The sequence below is a fragment of the Salvelinus alpinus genome, chromosome 5 (genome assembly GCF_045679555.1).
Source record: "Salvelinus alpinus chromosome 5, SLU_Salpinus.1, whole genome shotgun sequence".
NCBI lineage: Eukaryota > Metazoa > Chordata > Actinopteri > Salmoniformes > Salmonidae > Salvelinus > Salvelinus alpinus.
This window is the reverse complement of record NC_092090.1, coordinates 36,568,327-36,586,063: the sequence shown is the minus strand read 5'-3', so window position 1 is coordinate 36,586,063 and position 17,737 is coordinate 36,568,327. Positions and strand designations below refer to the sequence as shown.

The following is a 17,737-nucleotide window of genomic DNA, read 5'->3' as shown; positions in this document are numbered from 1 at the left end:
GAATCTCTTTTGGTTTATAATGTGCAATTTGATATGTACATATGAATTGACAATGATAATGTGATAACGTAGAACACAGAGCATGTAGAGCTCAGGGAGGATGCAGATGTTAGTTGATGCCATATTTGGATGTGTGTGGCTGCGGTCCCCATGGCAACACACAGCTCGTCTCCGAGAGCAACGGCAGTGTGTGAGGCAGTGCTCAGAGGCTCTCTGAAGGCAACCTGCAACAGGCTGTCTGCTGGGGACGTGGAACAGCTGGGCCAATCAGGAAAGCGCCCTGATGCCTCATAAATACTATGCCCATTCAGATCACACTGCATGTCGTTGTCTTGTCTTTTCCAAACATATTACTCACCATATGTCTGTTGCAGAGGGACAAGTGAGAGCCATGAGAAAACGAGTTTTGATTAGACATGGAAATAAAAGTGCTTAAAACAAATTGGCTCCCTATTTAAAAAGACGATGGATAACAATCTCTGGAGGAAAAATACTGGAGTTTTGGTGCAGGTACAGACAACTAGCGCAAAAATAATATTGCGATATTGTCAAAACGATATGATATATTGTCAAAAATAATATCCCGATATGTAACTATATGGATTTTGTCACCCATCACTAATTATCATGTTTGATTGGCAATCAGTGCAATCCATAGGGATGCTGCCTCCTCAATAGGAGACAATCAGAAAATAACCCTCTATGCCAAGGCCAACTTCATGTCTACTGTCTAATAGGAATAGTGTTTTGGAGGTGAGTCATGCAGTCAGGAGGCTTAAAGCATGTCCATCCGATAATCACATTCTGAATTTATTCTGAAGTGCTTTATAAATGCATACATTCAACCAAGCTTTCCTCTTGAGGTCCTTTCTTAAGGAGCCTAATCCTTGGTTCCCCCTCAGTACTTATTGACAGAGGGAGAATACTGTCTGCTTGCATATCACAATGGTAGTAAATACAGCCATATCAGAGGGAGAGGCAGATTAATAAGCCTTTCATCTCTGTGGCCCCACATTCCTTTCAGGATCAAGAGCAAAGCAAAATTAAATTGGTCTTAAGTCGCTCCTTTTACAATATGCAAGGCCATGGGCATCATAAGACCGCCGAGCAGTTTAGCCAAACAGGCGGTCAGGCCACCAGGCAGAAAGGAAGGCATTTGGACCCCTTGATCAGAACATTGCTCTCATTCTTTCTTTCACATTGGTGCTCTTAAGTGAGTCATGCCATGAAAAACCACACCGATGGTTAACCTGTCCAATGCTTATATGTCTTTGAATACTGTATCACTTGAAATCAAGAGTGGAATTTGATTGAACAAAAGGCTGATCGAAATGTCAATTAACTGGATTGTTTAGTATTTGCTAAAAATATATAAATGTAACTATTGAAATCTGAGCTAAACATTGAATGACTAATAGATTGATAGGCTTCTGATGAAGCCTGCAGTTGAGGCTGTCTGTAAATGAGGAACATGTTGATTATTGTTAATTGAATTTCCTGTATTTGGTAGGATCTCTCCAGAGGGAGTGGACATTGTCCTGGACTGTCTGTCTGGGGAGAACACTGGTAAAGGCCTCGGTCTGCTGAGGCCTCTGGGAACCTACATCCTCTACGGTTGGTGTCCTATCAGGATGCTACTCTTAAATTTGCTACATTGTGCCACCAGTATCGCACATAAGACTCTTGAGATATGATGTGGTGTTAGTCTGTGAATGATGAAGTATCTTGAGTGACATTTTTTATTTAGAACATTTCAAACTTACTGACAGGTATTGTATATAGGTTAGGCACCATTGTACTTGTGCAATACATCTACAGTGCCTTCAAGAAGTATTCATACCGCTTGACTCATTCCATATCTTGTTGTTTTACAGCCTGAATTCAAAATTGATTAAATATATATGTTTTCTCACCCATCTACACACAATACCCCACAATGACAAAGTAAATTCTTTTTTTAGAAATGTTAGCAAATTCATTCAAAATGAAATACAGAAATATCTAATTTACATAAGCATTCACACTCCTGAGTCAATACATGTTAGAATCACATTTGGCAGCAATTACAACTGTGAGTCTTTCTGGGTAAGTCTATTAAGAGCTTTGCAAACCTAGATTGTACAATATGTACCCATTATTCTTTAAAAAAATTGGTTGTTGATCATTACAAAACAACCATTTTCAAGTCTTCCCATAGATTTTCAATCAGATTTAAGTCAAAACGGTAACTTGGCCATTCAGAAATATACACTGTCTTCTTGGTAAGCAACTTCAGTGTAGATTTGGCCTTGTGTTTTAGATTATTGTCCTGCTGAAAGGTGAATTCATCCACCAGTGTCTGGTGGAACCAGGTTTTCCTGTAGGATTTGCCTGTGCTTAGCTCCATTCTGTTTCTTTTGTATTCTGAAAAACTCCCCAGTCCTTAACGATTACAAGCATACCCATATCATTTCAGCTTTTCATTACGAAATACATTTTTTTAAATTACATTTTACTTTGACATTATGGGGTACTTTATTGTGTTTAGGCCAGTGACGATTTTTTTTAAATTTAATCTATTTTAAATTCAGGCTGTAACACAACAAAATGTTGAAAAAGTCAACTGGTGTGAATACTTTCTGAAGGCACTGTTTCCTATGACATAGCTTAGACCACAAATATTTTTTAAAGTTTCTTGTAAGATATAGGCTCAAGCTCTTCAGACTTTCACCTCGTCTAAGGACACTTAGAATACAGATGGTTCTATTATTTTGAGGTAATATCCCTCCATCTACTTAATAGTCAATCTGGACAGAATTTAACCTCATTGAAAACCAGGCGTGCGTTGTGATTCAGTGCGAAATGTAGGTTCATTCAAATGGATTAAAAATGTCACCTGAATATATTTTACTATATTTTACTACTACCCCTGGCTTTTATCCACATCTGAATTGTTTAATTACAAGAGTCTTCTTGGGTTTCAGATAATGTAGAATTAGTGTTTCTGTCAGTATGACAGTTGTGGAGTTGTAACACTAGTGCGGCATGAATCAATGAATAATATGACTGTGGACAGAGTTCATTAGCTGTGCCAGATCTAAAGGAGGCAACCACTCCTCCCCCACAATAACCCCTCTTCACCTCACGGCTCTTTACGGTTCACCCATCACTTCAGCCCAACAGTTATTACCACGACCCTGTCTCTCTCTATAAGCTTGTGTCTTTGTTTTTGTGTTTTCAGGCTCATCAAACATGGTTACTGGGGAAACAAAGAGTTTCTTCAGCCTTGCAAAATCTGTGAGTTAGAAATGCTGAGTCTGTCACTGAGTTTACAGAATGGAACAGTCTGTTTAATATTTATCGAACATTCATTACTTACAATGAAACACAAATTAGTTATTGGGGTAAGTGATGTGTGTGTCTCTGGTTTGACTCCCCAGTGGTGGCAGGTTGAGAAGGTGAACCCTATTAAACTCTACGAGGAGAACAAGGTCATTGCTGGATTCTCGCTGCTCAACCTCCTGTTCAAGCAGGGCAGGTGTGGGCAGGTGAAAACGGTGGTGGAGAAACTCTTCTCCCTCTACAACCAGAAGAAGATCAAACCTGTGGTGGACTCCCTGTGGGCACTGGAGGAGGTAAGGGGACAGCTGGTGGGCAGGGACATTTCCCTGAACACATCTGGCATGATGTCTTTGACTGGCAGGTCTACAATCTGGGAATGATCCACACGGTCACTAAGGAAACACAGATGGGTAGGGAAGTTTTAGAGAAGTTGGTATGGAAACATCTTGGATGGAGTGTCATCTGTTGATTGTCACTGTTGTTAGTGGACGTTGGTTTGGCCTGCAGATGGCAGGTGGGCCGTTAAGACCGGTTGCTGGTTTTGATGGCTGCAGTTATGCGACGTTCACATTCACGCCCACATGAATTCCATACATCAATTTCTCCTCTCCATCTCTGCCAGTGCATCTCTCTGGGTGTCTGTTTTCCTCTTTCTGTTTCTACACTGTCACCAACTCTGTTTGTAAAGAAACACAAATGTGACATTTGGGTGTTTCACACATGCTGCTATTTCTGTGGACTTGATAGTGGAACTGCTAGTGGTTAGCAGGCAGCTCAGCACGGAGGGTCATAGAGTCATTTATTGAGACTACACTCCTGCTGCTATGAGGTAGATGATTGGTGGTTTAATTATTCACAAGATCCCCTGCTTATAGAATAGTGAAAGGCTTTCCGAAGCTTTTCCTCTCCATTCATATTACTGGTGTTTACCTCCACTCAGTTATATTTCTTTATACACATATACAGTATACATACAGATATTCACCTAAATCTGTCTCAAGTGAAAAAATGAATAGACAAATGTAATTATTTCTGTCCTTCCTATCCAATGTCTAAGACACGACTGTACATTTCAAATCAAATCAAAGTTTATTTGTCACGTGCACCGAATACAACAGGTGTAGACCTTACAGTGAAATGCTTACTTACAGGCTCTAACCAATAGTGCAAAAAAGGTATTAGGTGAACAATAGGTAAGTAAAGAAATAAAAACAACAGTAAAAAGACAGTGAAAAATAACGGTAGCGAGGCTACATACAGACACCGGTTAGTCGGGCTGATTGAGGTAGTATGTACATGTAGATATGGTTAAAGTGACTATGCATATATGATGAACAGAGAGTAGCAGTAGCGTAAAAGAGGGGTTGGCGGGTGGTAGGTGGCGGGTTGCGGGTGGCGGGACACAATTCAGATAGCCCGGTTAGCCAATGTGCGGGATCACTGGTTGGTTGGGCCAATTGAGGTAGTATGTACATGAATGTATAGTTAAAGTGACTATGCATATATGATAAACAGAGAATAGCAGCAGCGTAAACGAGGGGTTCGGGGGGGGGGGGGGGGCACACAGTGCAAATAGTCCAGGTAGCCATTTGATTACCTGTTCAGGAGTCTTATGGCTTGGGGGTAAAAACTGTTGAGAAGCCTTTTTGTCCTAGACTTGGCACTCCGGTACCGCCTGCCATGCGGTAGTAGAGAGAACAGTCTATGACTGGGGTGGCTGGGGGATCCAGGATCCAGTTGCAGAGGGAGGTGTTTAGTCCCATTTATCCATTCCAGGAAATGTGAATAGTTTCTCTGGTAAGGCTGACATGTTGTTATTTGAGTAGAAACAGTCAAGAAGATACAGTGTGTCATGTGATTTGATTGAATTACATTGTGTTGGTCAGGTGGCCAGTTCAAATGACAGAGCCAACCTCTCTGATTCAGAGGGGTTGGGTTAAAAGCGGAAGTAAAGTTTTGGTTGTGTGCACTAGACAATAAAAGTAAATGCCATCCTTTCTTTGCTTCATTTTGTAGCTGAAATTGCTGCCTGCAAACATGTTCTTGCGTCATTCCGGTTTTGAAGTTGCAAAATAATTGGCCTTTCCAGCAGAGAGGGCAGTGCGAGGAAAGCCTGTTTGAACAGTAGGGGACTGACTATATGTTTGATTCTATCCATTTTTTCTTGTTAGAAAAACCCTCCACTTATTTGAACGTTGACCCTGTGCCCACCAGATGACTCACAGTGTTGTTTCTCAGAAGGATGGCATAGATACTTATTCACTCCCTCTTTGATCTTGGCTTCTACTCAATGTGCCCAACATTCTTTAAGAAGTGAATTTTGCCTGTAATCAGAGAATGTTAATGAAGACCTTTAAAAAACGATAGAAACTCAGAAAAGGAAGTTTATTAGAAATGTAGTGAGTGTTCAGCAGTCCTGGTTTGGTACATGATTCTGTACAGTACACTCTTAGAAAAAAAGGTTCCAAAAGGGTTCTTCAGCTGTACCCATAGAAGAACCCATTTTGTTTCCAGGTAGAACTCTTTTGGGTTCCATGTAGAACCCTCATTGGAAAGGGTTCTACCTGAAACCAAAAGGGTTCTACCTGGAACAATAGTGATCTTCAAAGGGTTATCCTATGGAGACAGCCAAAGAACCCTTATTGATTTTAGATAGCACCTTTTTTTCTACGAGTGTACTGTTAACAAGAGGACATTTAATAAATGGGCTCCCTTGTGTTCAGAAAACAGCCTTTGTTGAACAGCCACCTCGGACTTGCTTGAAGACAGGACAAAATTTATTTTATACTGAACAAAATTATTTTGATTTATTTTATTTCATCTTTATTTAACCAGGTAGGCCAGTTGAGAACAAGTTCTCATTTACAACTGCAACCTGGCCAAGAAAAAGCAAAGCAGTGCGACAAAAACAACAACACGGAGTTACACATAAACAAACGTACAGTCAATAACACAAAAGAAAAAAACACAACATGCAACAATTTCAACCATTTTACTGAGTTACGGTTCATAAAAGGAAATCAGTCAATTGAAATAAATACATTAGGCCCTAATCTATAGATTTCACATGACTGGGCAGGGGCACAGCCATGAGTGGGCCTGGGAATGGCATAGACCCACCCACTGGGAAGCCAGGCCCAGCCAATCAGAATGTTTTTCCCCACAAAAGGGCTTTATTACAGATATTAATACTCCTCAGTTTCATCAGTTGTCCGGGTGGCTGGTCTCAGACAATCCCGCAGGTGAAGAAGCTGGATGTGAAGTCCTGGGCTGGCATGGTTACACGTGGTCTGCAGTTGTGAGGCCAGTTGGGCGTACTGCCAAATACTTTAAAATGACGTTGGAGGTGGCTTATGGTAGAGAAATTAACATTAAATTCTCTGGCAACAGCTCTGGTGGACATTCCTGCAGTCAGCATACCAATTGTGTACTCCCTCAAAGCTTGAGACATCTGTGGCATTGTGTTGTGACAAAACTGCACCTTTTAGAATGGTCTTTTATTGTTCCCAGCACAAGCTTTTTGTGCATATGGAACATTTCTGGGATCTTGGTTTCTTGTTTTTCCTTTTGATCCTATCAGGCGTTGTGGTGGGAAAGTGACAGACTGACTCCCCACTATTCTGCATGGTTGTCATGGTTTCAGAAGTTGATCTATCCACAGCGTTCTGCAAAGTCATGATAGGGTGGGTGGCACCTTTAAATGCTCATACCAGAATAGGAAAGAAAGTGATTGAGGAATTGAAATCCCTAATTACAGATGTATCACACTGATATGGCATACTGTAATAAGTTATCATTTTTTCCCAATCAAGATTTTTAATTAGGAAATCATTTTGAGTTGGTAAATTGACTTTTCTAAAAGGCTCCCCTATCTTAGATCTGTCCATTAGAAGCATTTTGTGGATTTTTGACTTACAGGCTTTCAGAGTGTTGACTAAACCTACAATAATTTTACTCTGGGGACTGCATGTACTGTACCTGGACATGGCTCTTATTAATCTCTGCTGTTCACTTCTCCCCCAAGAGGGCTCTTCAGAACACATGTTCTCTATCTGGAAGCCTCCACCACACAGAGTCATGTTTTGGATGTGAAGGTGTGTTCTGCCTTATGCCGTCACAGCATGGAAAAGTGTTATGTAGAAAGTCAGGGAGATTAGTACCTGCTGCTCCATACTCAAATCAAATCAAATTTTATTGGTCACATGCGCCGAATACAACAGGTGTAGACCTTACAGTGAAATGCTTACTTACGAGCCCCTAACCAACAGTGCAGTTTCAAAAAATACAGATAAGAATAAGAGATAAAAATAACAAGTAATTAAAGAGCAGCAGTAAAAAAATAACAATATATACAGGGGGATGCCGGCTAGTTGAGGTAGTATGTACATGTAGGTAGAGTTAATTAAAGTGACTATGCATAGATGACAACAGAGAGTGGCAGTGGTGTGTGTGTGGGGGGGGGACCTAGAAGCCTCTTGGACCTAGACTTGGCGCTCCGGTACCGCTTGCCGTGTGGTAGAGAACAGTCTATGACTAGGGTGGCTGGAGTCTTTGACCATTTTTAGGGGCTTCCTCTGACACCGCCTGGTATAGAGGTCCTGGATGGCAGGAAGCTTGGCCCCAGTGATGTACTGGGCCATACGTACTACCCTCTATAGTGCCTTGCGGCCGGAGGCTGAGCAGTTGCCATACCGGGCAGTCATAAGATGTAATAACATACTAACTACGCTGTCTGTATCACCTGACTGATACGTCTGCAGACTAGTCACTGCCCGGAGCAAAACTACTCTGCTAATCATGAGGAGACTGCAGCTGGTACTGCAGAAGAGGGCGAGAGAGTGTAAGGGCAGAGAGAGAGAGAGAAATTAGTGAAGGTTAATGAGAAAGCAAGGGATAGTGGAGGATAGTGTTTTGAAAGGGAGAGGTTTGAAGGAGGCTTCAGTGCTGTAACATTTTACAGCATCGCTGACACTAAAGCTCAGCCCTAATAGTCATCGTTGTTTATGATCCTACTGTTCTGCTTGGAAACAATACCAGACCCAGAGGGCGAAATAGATGAGTTGGCCATGTCTTCTCCAAGCAATGTGAATCTTATTACCTGTGTTGTGGCCATGCTTTCTGGACGCCATTTAACCCCCTGAGCTGAAGATGATTATCTGGATACTTTCTATGACAGCAACATTCATCATTCAGCACCAGTGTGGCCAGGGGCCTCGCTGTGATTGTTTGGTATGGTCCTCTACCTTCTGTTCCACAGTAGTCATGAGGGAACTCATGCACCATCTCCCCGTGACATCCTGACCAGGGGTTATCCTTTTGTTCTCCACAGCCTCTTAATGTCTCTAGACTCGGATTTGTTTTGCAAAGCAATATATCAAACGGGTTTGCACAATGAAAAGCAAGTTTACCTATAAGGCCCTTGTCTTGGAGAGCAGCTTTGAAGCCACAGACTTCAATTACTACAAACTATTTCTGAATGCCCTGAGCATCACAGAGGCAATTCTCTCCTGTGCCATGAGTCAAGTGAAGTCCTGGAGAGATCCATAGTGAAGTTGAGGGGGCTATTAGAGGAATGCAGCCAAAGAATGCACAAAGCTCCCCCTTAGAGATGCACATCAACCAGCTGTATCCTGCTCCTCCAAACCAGTCAGTCTTTCACAGCACTCCAGGAAATGAACACCCCTCCAGAAACACAACTCTAGTATGCTTTATGCTGTGCTGCTCACTCAGGGAAGAAACCATTTTTACCTTGGGCCACATCCATTTGTCTGTTGCCTAGGAATTGTCAGTGTCCTGACACCTGAACACGTTTTGGTTGTTTTCAGACAGTTGTTTACTGTTGTTGCAGAGCTCTCCCTCCCACCCAGCCTGGCTGTTCCACTCTGCTCCCTGATACCTCAGATCTGGCGTTGACAGGAGGCAGGCAAGGCAGCCAGGCAGCTCTGGACAATCTGATTTATGGTCCTCTCAGACAGCACTTGTTAAAACTCAGCACCAGCAGTGTTTTCCCCTCACCAGCCTATCAGGCAGAAGGGCATTACTGACACTGGCATTACTCAGGATGTACTACCACCGTAGCCAGGCTACAGATAACGCAAGCCTCAGTAGATTCACTAGTCCACCTTGTCCTGGAAATATGTTTCGATTTCTCATTAATGAGACTGTCATGGTTCAAGTCTTCTGAGTTGTCACCTAAATCTTGTGTAACACAAGCTTGAACCACACTTTCAATGCTTTAATGCGTTCGTCTTTACCTATCTGTATCCTATCCTACAGCCGAGAAGTATTCTCAACACAGCACCTTTTCTGTCGCTACTTGTTGCCCAGTGGACTCCTGCTCAGCTGTCTCGTGTCGCTAACTGAGCTACAGCATTAGTATTACGTGGTTGTATATCACGGCAGCTCTAGTGTTACCTCCCCGGCTGAGCTCCAGCTCTAGCGTTACCTCCCCGGCTGAGCCAAGCTTGGCACTGTTGCCATAGGAACCACAGCCCTGCATTGATAAACAGGCCGGAGTGTAGCCAGGGACTTCTCCGAATATGTGGGTGGCAAGAGAGTGACCAGGCTGCCACACCCTGTTATGACACCCTAGAGCCATTTTCACTGACTAGTGATGTGTAGGACAGTGAAATCTATCAGCAGCATGTCGGCTCTCTGACACACTGAAATGAACCGTGCTAAGACAGGCATGTATTATGGGCTGTTATCATTGTTAGCTACTGATTCCACCACATGGTCTGATCATTCCTGTTTGTTCCAGTGATTCAAATGGCTGTTGTCATTCACCCCATGTTTGCTCTGGCTCCTGCACCTTTCTATTAACACTATCATTTGAATTAAGGCTCTTAAAATCTTGGCCTTAGCTACGCTTGTTGATTTAATGACCTCGCACCTGGCAAACCTGGCCTGTGTAAGACGGCATGATGAACACAGTCCTCTCCTCTCGTAGTAGGCAGTAAGCTGAATGTTTCCAAATGGTAGAAGAAACTGAAGCCCCCAGAAAAGGTTGTCTGCTGTTATCTGTTCATCTGTAATACATGGAGGAAATGGATGGCTGACTATTATTAGTGAATTGTTCATAAACATGTGAAATGATAGACATTAATGTTATTCATCAGTGTGCAATCCAACTAATTTGCAGAGATAAATTGAACAACATGTAAACGGCTGTAAATAACTAGATAATAACACTGTGATTCCTAAACCCTATTCACTTTGATTAATCTTTTTTGAAACTTTTATCCTTATATGCACAGCATTGGAAATGTACATTTCTGTGTCGCTTGACTGAGTGGACTATTTTCTTCTGCATTGTTAAAAGTGTCAAGTCAAGATATCTCCATCACAGCACACTGAGTTTCCTTCAGGTGATCGACGGGAGCTTGTGAATTTTCTAATTATAATTGTATCACATCATAATTTCCGGAATAATGACAGTTTCTCTTTTGCTCCATTAAGAAGTCTGAAATGCTGTCACTTTTGTTGGTTTGTAATGCACTTCTATTTTCTTGTGGCTATAAGCAGTCCTTTGGGTATTTTCAATCCACAGATGTGGTAGACATTTTTAGATGGGATCTCTTTATTTCTGCTGACAACATCCCAATTTGAAGACTATTAGACATTCATCCTTCATATTGTAAGTACATTTTCAAAAAGACAAGCTTAGCTTACCCCTTCAGTACTGTGCTATCTTTTCTATATGCACTTACAGAAAGTATTGAATGTTCCTGAGTTGCTGAGTTACTTGTCTAGAAATGATCAACAACCAATTTGACAGAGCTTGAAGAATTCTGAAAATAATAATGGGCAAATATTGTACAATCCAGGTGTGCAAAGTTCTTACAGATTTACCCAGAAAAACTCACAGCTGTAAATGCTGCCAAAGGTGATTCTAACAAGTATTGACTCAGTGGTGTGAATACTTATGTAAATTAGATATTTAAATATATACAGTTGAAGTCGGAAGTTTACATACACTTAGGTTGGATACACATTTGTACACATTTGTGGAGTGGTTGAAAAACGAGTTTTAATGAGTCCAACCAGTCATTAAAACAAATTTTTCAACCACTCCACAAATGTCTTGTTGACAAACTATAGTTTTGGCAAGTCGGTTAGGACATCTACTTTGTGCATGACACAAGTAATTTTTCCAACAATTGTTTACAGATTATTTCACTTATAATTCACTGTATCACAATTCCAGTGGGTCAGACGTTTACATATACTAAGTTGACTGTGCCTTTAAACAGCTTGGAAAATTCCAGAAATTATGTCATGGCTTTAGAAGCTTCTGATAGGCTAATTGACATCATTTGAGTCAATTGGAGGTGTACCTGTGGATGTATTTCAAGGCCTACCTTCAAACTCAGTGCCTCTTTGCTTGACATCATGGGAAAATCAAAAGAAATCAGCCATAGAACAGCAGTGTTGCCAAATTCAATGAAAACCTGCTTTTGTTGTTGTGGGACAATGATCTGAAAAGAACTTGGGAACCCACATCCATCTTCCACATCCATCTTCTTCATGTCAGTATTTTCTTTTCAGATTTTAGATTCACTCAAGCTCACATGGTGACAAGATTCTGTTATTTGGTGGCACAAAGGAAGGTCTTTTTTTGCGTGATGAAAAAATATTTTCCATTATAAATTTGTAACACAGGTCTATTGATGCTATGGCTTTGGTTACCTCTCTTGCTCTCAAGCAATGTTCTATGCTACAAACATCTGTTGTGGAAAAATTCTTACACATGGACATTCAAAGTCAATCTTAAATTAATCATTGTTTATTGTCAGTGCGCTGGAGAGGTTCCAACTAACTCAATGCACCATAGAACACATTTCTGTCCTCTTCCTGGGCAGTCCCAGTAGTTGTCTTATGTACGGCTATACACAGACAAGTTCTATTTGCATGATTTAGCATAATTCATTAATCATTACCATTTTGTTTCATTCATGTGACCGACCAACACCTCACGAGGCTTCTCCTCTCTAAGCTGAGACCTGGAAATGGAGATATTGTTTGTTCTCAAAACAACGTCTGGGCGTACTTCCAAATTGCAGCTACTGATAAGAGGCGGATTTGTTCAGTCAACCACTTGCATGAACACAGACATTGGTTAATAGAACAGCACATGAATAGAACACAGAAATGAGTTATAAGCACAAACATTAAAATTTCCATTACACAGCTCCGCCTGAACTTGCTATAATATGACTGACAATGTAATTGTTTTCTCCAGACCTTCAGAATTTCTGCCTTTCCTGTCATTTGGGGTCTTGTCAATGTTGGATGCTACTAGAAGTTGTGACAGTAGCTGTCTGCCTAGAGATCAATATCCTGTGTGAGGCTGGTGTGGGATGCCGTGGCCTTTTCCTGCTGTAGGAGGAGGATCTGTTCATTAACTAGCTGCCCACATTCATCTGAGAGCACCGCTCTCTGCTAAACATTCAGATTACGGCTGCCTGCTAAAGAATGTCAAGTCATTTATCAAGCCTGACGATACGTTTTCGGAAAAGGCCTTCTGATCCTCATAGGCTTGGCACTCACCGGTACAACACATCACAGTGCTACTTCTGGCATGGTCTCAGAAAGGAATTCCAACATATGACTGTTTAACATCACATGGATACCACCGGGATGCAGCCATACCTGGTTGTGTAAGCAGAAGCTTTTCTGTAAATTTCCCCAGTGAGTTCTGTGAAATCCGTTCGTAAGTTATTTTTGTGGTTTGAACACGTCACAGTTGGTGAAATGAGTTGTGTAATTGTCAGCAGTTGTGGGAGGACTGATACTGTAGCTGTCTGTGGAGCTCTCAGTGATGTTGTCTTGGGAGGATGTCATGCAGCATGTGAGTTTCAGCTTTATATGAGATCGAGAGCGAGAGAGGTGTGTTTATGAGATGTTTTGTCTTTTTCCTGGGAACCCTGTGCTCTGCTGTTGTCAGTGAGGTTTGGCACAAAATGCAGGGTATTCTCTGGAACCACAGCCCATGAAGAGCCTCATTAAAGGGAAGTGGGGTGGCGAGCCTGGGGCAAAGACTCCCGTTGCTTGTGTGTGTGGGATGAGAATTCAGGGGGCGTTGGTTTGTGTAAATGCTGAGCCTGGAAAACGATTATCGCCTGGCTGGAGAGGGTGGAGGGTGTGTCTTTAGGATGGAATGAAGGAGAGGTTGCCTGGATACCCATGCAGCATTGCCTATGTAACATGGTTATATTGGTGATTCCCCTTGTCACTTTATTGTTAGGCCAATGGGTTTTTGGTTTTAGTTTTGTCTTGCCTTCACATACTCAACATAGCATCTTATTGGCTGGTTTGCGTGGCTTGCTTGAAATGGGTTGATGTTTCAGTTAGAATCGTCCCAGTGAAAAAACACCAAACCAGCGGTAAGTTGTTGGTTGCAAAACACTGTACGTCAAAAGTGATTTTAATACAAGTGATGATTTGAATGTACAATTTATGTACATTTGTTTGTAAATGTTATTAGAACATCACACAAGATGCAGCGTTTTTGTGCATATTTGTTGTGCATTTTGTTGTAGAGAATTCCAGCTAAAGCTAGCTAGCAACTTATTGTGTCTGGTGGAGGGGGGTCGTATATTTTGTACAGTGCGTGAGTGCAGAGTTGGATGGTGAGCCGTGCATTGCATGACGTGCAATTTTGTGCTGTTTATCAGAATAAATCTCCCATGACTGGTGCTACAAGTTGGAGTTTGTGTCGATGATTGATTGTACACAACGCAATAAGAGTACTGTTACAGTGGTGCCGTGACGGTTCTTCTGGATCGGATCATCTTTCGCTGGATTTTCATCTCAGAACTTCGCGGTGGTTGCCGTTCGAGAATCAGATAAGACGTTGTTGGTGCAGTTTATGGCGATATCACATTTCGCCACAGAGGACGCGACTACGTTTTTTTCCCTTTACTGATATTGATGATTTCTCTGATTGAGACTATCTTTATTGATTGGGACTTTCTCTTCACGGACAAACAATATAACTTTTGTGTTACTTGTTTATTTGCAATTCTAACAAACATCTGATATAACTATGGTGAGTTTTACCAGTGTACTAGATATAGGTTACATTTTGACATTCATTTTTGATATTTTTTTAACAAATATTCTGCTATTTGCATTTTTGTTTTAGTGTGTTGATTTCCCATTATTAAGATGGAAGGTGCTGGGAGAGGTAGGGGTTTCCTGACATTTAATCTGTCACCATCTGTTGGTAGGGGTTCAGCCAAAATTCCAGTTGCTTCTACACCTATGCCTAAACTGGAGGGTTTTGGGAGTTTTGATGATAGTTTCCCCATGGAAACGCCCAAGGATGTGAATGAAAGAGGCTTGCCAAATACACGGAGTGGGGAGGTCTCCATGGATTTCATAGAAGACATTGTACAGCAGATTGGTCATTCCATTGGGGAGAACATTGCCTCCTGTTTGGAGTCAAATACAATTGTTGGACATGTTGGGGACAATGTTATGGGGAATGCATGCAGCTCAAGAGGTATGGATGTGTCGGGCCTGAACCTGGTATTGAAGTTTGATATCAGGGAGCCGGTGTACTTTAGGGGGGATGGCTCTGAAAAGTGCACAGTGCATGAGTGGGAGGATATGGTCATGGTTTATATGCGTAAGAGGGGCGTATCTGATTGACCAAGCAGATGAGGTTATGGGTAGGCTTATGGGAAGGGCTCGCATTGTTGTTAAAGTGGGCATACGCAGAAATCCCTCTGTTGATTTATCTAAAGGCACAAGTCCCATCTTTGACATACTGAAACAACATTTTAATGACACTTGTTTTTCAAGCATGCCCCTCGCTGACTTTTATGCCACATTACCTCTGACTGATGAACAACCATTCGACTACTGGCTCAGACTAAACAGGGCTATGGAGGTTGCTGAAGATTGTCTAAAGAGACAATGAAAAAAAGTGTTGAAGACCTATTTCGTGAGCTCACAGTCATGTTCATCAGACATTGCCCGAACGCCGAACTGTCGCTTATCTTTAAGTGCAAGCCAATACAGCAGTGGACCACTGCAGATGTTCATGAGAGGTTGGATGAATACAGAAGGGAGCGGAGGTACTCTCACTTATCTAAGGTGACCCCAGCCATCGCAACAATGAAGCGGGAAGTTGGTGCTGTCATGGGAAGGGCCCATGTGGCCACTCACCATGCCTGCTGTGAGGCTCCACATGGAATCACCTAATGCGTTGCCTTCCCCAGCCCAGGCTACTCATGGCTCAGCTGAGCCGATGGAACATAACCTTGCAATGCTGGAGCGTGTGCTGGAGCAGTGGCCACAACAGTTTGTCAGTTCCAAAAAGGGAATAGGAGCAAATTGAGATCTAATGGGCCATGTGAAGTGTGTGGGGATGCTGGACACGATACTTACTTTCACTGCAGGGCCAATCACCTCTGCTTTCTTTGTCATGTAGCTGGCCACGCACGCTCTCAGTGCCCCAAGGCCGCAGCTCTGAGCACAGCTGGTGAAGTCCCTGCAGTAATCACTGCTCAGCTCCCGGAAAACTAGTAGGCTTGCATGTAGAAGGGGAGAGTGTTAGGCCTTTTGTCCCCATCAGTGAGAGCTGTTGATTTGGAGTCTGTATATAAAAGTGTTTGTGACTAAATGGAGACTGAGAAGAGTATCATAATGCAGAACACGCAGAGACTTTCCCCATATGATGATTTTTTCTATGCCAAGGTGTTAATAGGAGGAGAAGTGGAAGTGAGAGCTATGCTTGTCAGTGGGTCCATGGCTTGTACCTTGAGCTCTAGGGTGTTACTTGAACTTTTGCATGCAGGAGTATTGAAAAGTCCATAATTGAGACCTACAGAGATGGCCTTGGTTGGTTGTGGTGGGTTGAAGACGAGGCCTTTGGGAGTATGTGAGCTGGAGATGGTGTACGGCTGTAGAGTTGCCGTGCCTACACTGGTGGTTGACGGCCAGAGTGTTGACCTCATCTTGGGCAGCAATCTTGGGTCTCTCATCTTGGGTCTCCTAAAGACCTTAATTTGCCACCTGAAGACTAATGGAGATCTCTGGAAGAGGGTTTATACTCCTGTGTGTGACAGGGGTGAAGATAGCAAGCTAATCAACATGATGGCTAATGTGGAGAGATGGAGGGACAGTGAAGTACCTGACAAAGTTGGAACTGTGAGAATGAAAGGGGCTGTGACTCTAGAGACTATGCAGCTGGCAGTGCTGTTCTCATTGAGCCCAGCAGTTCAAGGTCTACACCAAGGTCAATCCTGGTAGGGAGGACGGTAGCTCTGCTGCGGGGGGATCGGTGGCTCCCTGTTAGAGTGATAAACCCTTCTCAGAAGACAGTGACATTGAGACGAAACGCCACTCTAGCCGATGTCTTTCCTTGCATGGCTCTAGAGGACTTTAATGGTTTGTGTGTGAATGATGATTCACCAGCAGCTTTACAGCAGAAAGTGCAGAGAACGGCTGACATACTCACTGACTGCCAAGATGACTTGACTCTAACTGATGACGGTTCCAGCCGACTTGACGATACTGACGGACCTGACAGTTCAAGCAGTCCCGGGGTCTTACGTGACTTAGGTTTGATTGATATTGACGTCGACTCCTGTCAAGTCTCTCCTGCTGGTAAGAAGAAACTCATCCAGCTCATAGCTGAGTACCAGTCAATTCTTTCCAGGCACAAGTTGGATTGTGGAAAAGCTACCGGATGTCTTCATCGCATTCAACTGAGTGACGAGAAACCCTTTCGGATGCCCTACCGACGCCTTTCACCAAATCATTATGAGAAGCTCAAGTAAGCGTTGAATGAGATGGAAGAACGTGAAATCATAAGGAAGTCTAGTAGTGAGTTCGCCTCACCCCTTGTCCTTGTCTGGAAGAAGTCTGGAGACCTGAGACTCTGTACTGATTTTCGTTTGCTCAATGCTTGCGCCATCAAGACACCCACCCACCCACTCCCTCTCCAGGCTGACGCGCTGGCTACTTTAGGTGGAAATGCCTTTTTCTCGACAATGGAACTTACCTCTGGCTACTACAATGTGGAAGTGCATGAGGATGACCGGGGATTCACAGCTTTTACATCGCCATTTAGATTGTACGAATACAACCGTATGCCACAGGGGTTATGTAATAGTCCTGCAACATTTATGAGAATGATGCTAAACATCTTTGGGGATCAGAACTTTCTTAGCCTGCTGTGTTACCTTGTCGATGTCTTGGTCTATGCGCCCACTGAAGATCTGGCAATACAGCGCCTGAAAATTGTTTTTGAGCGTCTCAAGGCTCACAACCTGAAGTTGGCGCCAAAAAAGTGTCACTCTATGCAGAGGTCTGTGAAGTTTCTGGGGCATATCATTAGTGCGAATGGTGTAGCTACAGACCCTGAGAAGGTGAGGGCCATTACTGGAGTAACAGAAGCTGATCT

General features: G+C 42.7%; 1 protein-coding gene across 1 annotated transcript in view; it reads left to right on the top strand.

The window, feature by feature from the left end:
• LOC139576028 (synaptic vesicle membrane protein VAT-1 homolog-like) overlaps positions 1 to 17,737 on the top strand; it is a 41,356-nt gene that overhangs the window by 9,352 nt on the left and 14,267 nt on the right. Inside the window, exons 5-7 of the mRNA XM_071401621.1 lie at positions 1,511 to 1,614; positions 3,221 to 3,276; positions 3,420 to 3,614. Coding sequence (XP_071257722.1) covers positions 1,511 to 1,614; positions 3,221 to 3,276; positions 3,420 to 3,614 — 355 coding nt within the window. The remainder of the gene's footprint in view (positions 1 to 1,510; positions 1,615 to 3,220; positions 3,277 to 3,419; positions 3,615 to 17,737) is intronic.